Source organism: Wasmannia auropunctata, unplaced genomic scaffold, assembly GCF_000956235.1.
Source record: "Wasmannia auropunctata unplaced genomic scaffold, wasmannia.A_1.0 LD336050.1, whole genome shotgun sequence".
Lineage (NCBI taxonomy): Eukaryota > Metazoa > Arthropoda > Insecta > Hymenoptera > Formicidae > Wasmannia > Wasmannia auropunctata.
Window position 1 is genome coordinate 178,630 of NW_012026840.1, and position 5,278 is coordinate 183,907.

Here is a 5,278-nt window from a genome sequence, read left to right on the forward strand (position 1 = left end):
TAAGGTATTATATACTCATATTTCACAGAGATTTAATTAATAGATTAATAAAATTTAATCACGAACGATAATGCGAGTGAATCTGTAAACCTAATATATAGCTACATGGCGTTTGTCAAATGTAATTTCTCCCTGTAATATCTCTTCTTAATCCCCGTGACATGACAATCTCCTGCCGAACAGCAACACATCGGCATCGTCACGGAAACGTGATGAAACCCATTAATCAGACGGGATGTCTATCCTCTCCTTTGATCCTCCGATCGAGGCGACGCGAAATATCTGTGTGCTCAGCGCGTTCGGCGAGGACAGGAGGCGCGCATTATTCTCGTTATTAAAGCGGGGACGTCGGGTCCGACGTTTCAGAGTCACGTGTACAACAAGCAGCTTTACGTACTTGTCCGATAACTTACCACTGTCCGTAGCACCTGCACACAGGTCGAATGTCGAATATGTATTTCTTACCTTCCGGCAATTATTATCGCGCTGAAATGTCGAAGTGCGAATCTCGATCACGGTCGACAGTTGCATATACGGATTTCACAACGCAGTGGACGTTAAAAATATCTGTAGTTTTATTTCAACTCTGATCGGAGCGAGGGAGTTACAACAATGTTAATTTAAAATTTTACGATAGTGACACGTTATAAACCCTTTATAACACGTAACGTCGATATGTCATGCAGGAGCACCGCGTGGGCACAGTTATACGTAGAACGCACGTGGTGCGCAACGGGTCAAATATATATATAGGTACAATCAGGCGTTGGTGGATTGATAGCGACCGATACGGCGTGCACGATACGTCGAATCCGCGCGGTGCCTATATTACACCCGACTCGTTCTCGACTCCTGTGCCCTGTACAGTTGTACTTTCTTTATCTATCTAGTATTTATAATATTCATTTATCGTATCCGAACTGAATAATATTACGTCGTGCGTCACGTATCACAGTTTGGCATCAGGAAATTCAATCGACCTTAAAAATCGCTATACGTTCAATCTGGACGTCTAACAGATATCGCATAAAGACATTTGAAAAATCGTCGAGACGTCAATCAAATATCACCTTGTTTTTAGAAACATTAATTTGTTAATTGATCAAAGAATATACGTGCTACGAGCCCGACCGCGAACAGATCGAACGTGATGTTTTCATGATTAGAAAAGTTTGAACCAATTTTATATTACAATGTATCGCCAATCTACCTTTTCAATTTTTTCGATCGTCATTAAAGCATATTGATCGAATATGCTAGACGTCACGTCCCTAGACTACTCGTCCCGACGTGCTAAACAGTAACATAAACGTTTCACGAAACGCGAAGTAGCGAGGAATTAAATATTCCTTTTTCCATTTCCTAGGAATGTACGTCTATCTATATATACAGTTATCGTCAGTGAGCTGCGTCTGACGGGATCGCCTCCTTCGTTGCCTCCAAAGCTGCTTGCTGGCGCTGATACCTGGGACAAATATTAATTCGGTAAAACCCTCGGAAAGTAGCTGGAGACGGAGTCGCGATATCAAACAACATAAATTATGCAAAAAAAGCCATGGAGGCAAAACAGGAAAATGACGGACTCGCTTAATTCCTACGACAGCTTTGATTCTCAGAAGCAAGATTTTTATTTTAGAAAAATAAACCGAAGACTCGTTTCTATACGATTTGGAATATTTCTATTGAGAATATTTAAATTATTAAAAAAAAAAACAACGATAGCGTAATAGGAATATTCGTATAGAAACGAAAATGTCGAAGCTGCTGGATGGATCTTACATAATTTTACGGTGTGACCTGTGTGAGAATTGCGTCAAGGTAATTACCTCAGGGATCTCGTTATTTGGTATATAGCTGTAAACGCGACGAAGAGGTTCACGCTAAAGAGATTCCAGTTCCTCGGGGTGATGGCTAAGGAGTATCTGGTCCATATTAACCCCGTGATGCCCAAGGCACAAGATTGGCTGACGGAGATTTTGTTCGCTGGCCTCTGCAAGTCACCGATGCCGGCCATTACGAGACCCTACAAATTGCAGAAAGAGTGATTTACATAATATCTTCTGCCACATCAATCTTTATCGTTACTTTTACGCACGTGCACGCGCGCAAATGTGTGTGCGCGCGCGCTGTAAAATGAAAATCGACGAATCTTATAAATACTACAACGTTTTCGCTTTAAGTTTATATTTTTTTAAATATTTTTTTGCAGACATACGTAAATAAAAAAGATATTCCCATTACAAAATCAATGTGCCGATATAAATAGTAAAACGGTAACCGAATAAATCATTCCGCCTTTTTTAATATACATTGAATTTATATTATTTATTTATATTTACGTTACTTCCGCGCTTTATATAGTGCAATAAATAATTAAACGTTATACCCTGTTAAAATAAATGTCCGATAAAATGAGATTTCATGCGCAAAAATGTTTTTAAAAATATAAAACGTATATATTTGTTCGTTTCTGAAAATGATCACATTAAACATGTAGTAAATGATTATAGCACGAATGAACAAAGCATTTGGAGTTATTCCTGTATAACGAGTTCGTTTGCCAACATACATTACGTAGCAACTACCTTGAAGCAAAATTACGTACTGCATGCAAGCTATTATTCAATCGCGTGATATCTTACGATGTTAAAAAAAAATAAATAAATAAAAAGAAAAGCTCTAGACACGTAAGAATGAATCGCATTTTAAATTTGAAAGAAAAGCTTCAAATTGAAGATGCGTTATGAAAGCCTATCTTTATGATTCTATAACGTGTTTATATAACGTTTGTTTGAGTGCACTGTATCTTTTCCATTCGTTTGTTAGTCGATTAACTTATCAGAGTTAGGAGTTACGGGTCGACAATACCGATATCGAAAGAGTGAGAACATTGTTACTAACCCATTTGAAGGCCGGTGCCCAGAAGAAGATGGTTTGTGGACCTAAAAAAATACACGCAATCGACGTGAATTACGGAGGAGCGCGTTATAATGGACACAATTAAGGCTTTTTAGCTTAGTTTCGCATTCAATTAGCTTGCATACAATTTTTTTCAAGACGCTCGACGTTCGCAGAAATTAATAACAAAATGAATAATATATTCCTACAAAAGATATTCCTATGCTGTCGAAATAAAAATACAAAAAAAAAATAAATAGACAGAAAAGACAGCTGGCTTCAAAGTACAGTTCCACCGTAATCACGGTAATCAATGCGCCAGCACTGGCTAGAGCGTGTAGTTCCCCGCCGCAAGGTGTGTGTATATACCCTTGACACTGTTCGCTCCAGCTATTCAAGCTTCCGCTCTGATAGTTTGAGTAAATTCGTCGGAGTAACTTTGACACAGACATGATGCCGCGCGGCCTCGTTTCCACTCATATATTACAATTCGGTGAAGGTGCGACCGCCCCCGTCTCTGGCTTGGCAGCTACGCGAAGAGGCACGTTGGCGGAAAATAGGGCAACCCGATAGAGATCATAGAATAAATAAATATCGATATTTTTCGGTTATATGGCTCGAGAACTTGTATCTAATAATAATCGTTATATATTGATATACTATATCACGTCAATATACTATTTAATCTTGAAACGCAGCCAAAGCTAGTATAGAATAATTTATCTCACACACACAGATTACTATATAAGTATGTACAATATATATAATATTGATATCAGTGAACGTCTTAAAAATACACGAGAAATCGTGATATCAAATCAGTCTGCAAGTTTACGCGCATTTCCGTGGAACAAGATAAATTTAATATTATCTATTTCTCTAGTCACTGCGATATAATTCTACGAACGATTTATCGGCAATCTGTGTTTATCTTCCTTTCGATCTCGTGTGCTTGTAGAGTAACAGATATGCGTGAACTTGTAGATCAGTCTGGGATAATAAGATTGCGAAATGTTAAATGGTCTTTAAGTAGTTCCCAAGGTTGAAAATATCGCCGAGTCAATGAGCCTCGGGCGTCTCGCGATTGAATAAACATGATACGAAAACACGTGTAGGTGAGAAAGAGGGACATAAATCGCGATATGGAAATTGAAGCGACATTCATTAATTCAGACTGCAGAATATACGTGAACTATTTAATTTAAGAATGCGACCTCGAGGAAACTGCATTACAAACAGCAGGGTGTGTTTGTGCTATTTCGCGCACCATCGGCAAGTCGCCGAGTCTTACGATATCAACATGCGGGAAAAATGTTTGCGATAAACAACGAGATAAGACTATAGAGACAACCCATTTCCGCGTATTAAATTTACCACGGTATATATACGGCCGTAAATAATAAAATCTGGTAAATATATTGGAGAATTAATTCAGAATTAATTCATATATTGAAGAATTAATTAATTAAAGAAGTAATTACTTTGTGGTGATTATGTTCGAAATTGAAAAATACCACAATCGGATGGAGAACAGAAAATCAGATGCAAAGCGGGCTTGCTTTAAATCACCGATCTCGGGCAGAAAGAAAAAAATCATTTATCTACACGTCACATCCGGCGCGTTTCTCTCGCAATCAGCCCGTCACGTCACGCGCACGTACCACACACGCGCTACTCACGGCACGTGCCACCTGCTCGGCGACCCGACGGCGACGATCGACCGCTTTTACTAACCAGCTGGATGTTTCCACAGAGGCTGCAGGCTCCCGGGCACGAACTTGCCGATGGCGTTCATCGAGTTCTTGTAGATCACCGACATGGCTAGGACGTCGGGGAGGGCGGTCGTCGACTCGGCGGATGACGCGGATGACTCGGCGTGTAATCCGAGGAAATCGAACGCGCGATCGCGGAATAGCGGCAAGTAGTCAGCGGCGGAGATACGATCGTACACGGCATCCGCGCGCCGCAAACCGAGAACGCCGAGTGTGCACTGTGCGGATTGGTCGCGACGCTCGCGTGGTTGCGCTCCCCTCGTTCCTCTCGCCGCGCGCCGATACTAGTAGAGGCTCCCCGTTTTGTCAGACCGCGTCGGAGGTTGGAGGTGTACACGCGCCAGACTTAAAATATTTCCTATCGCGACCGACGGGACCTACGATGCGACGCGGCCGCAAACGCGATGCTGCTACCAAAATGACGGGGGTGGCTGCGATGCTGACCTCACGCGTAAATATAGATGACGATAGAAAGTTTGTGTACGGACTTTCGTTGAGAAGCGCAAATTTGAAAGAAATTATACTTTTCTATTTTTCGCAGGCGTTTTTCGTTAAATTCCAAGATGTAAATGTAACTTACAGACACAATTATGCTCAAGAAAAATACG

At 40.8% G+C, this 5,278-nt stretch overlaps 1 protein-coding gene across 1 annotated transcript; it reads right to left on the bottom strand.

Annotated features, from left to right (window-relative positions):
* Window positions 1–553: 553 nt before the first annotated feature.
* On the bottom strand, window positions 554–4,913 carry LOC105451512 (mitochondrial pyruvate carrier 3-like). Its single transcript, XM_011692004.1, has 4 exons — window positions 4,633–4,913; window positions 2,902–2,942; window positions 1,827–2,023; window positions 554–1,465 (listed from the first exon to the last, which is right to left on the bottom strand). Exons 1-4 carry the CDS (start codon window positions 4,715–4,717, stop codon window positions 1,399–1,401), a joined length of 390 nt encoding a protein of 129 aa, XP_011690306.1. The 5' UTR covers window positions 4,718–4,913; the 3' UTR covers window positions 554–1,398.
* Window positions 4,914–5,278: the final 365 nt, after the last annotated feature.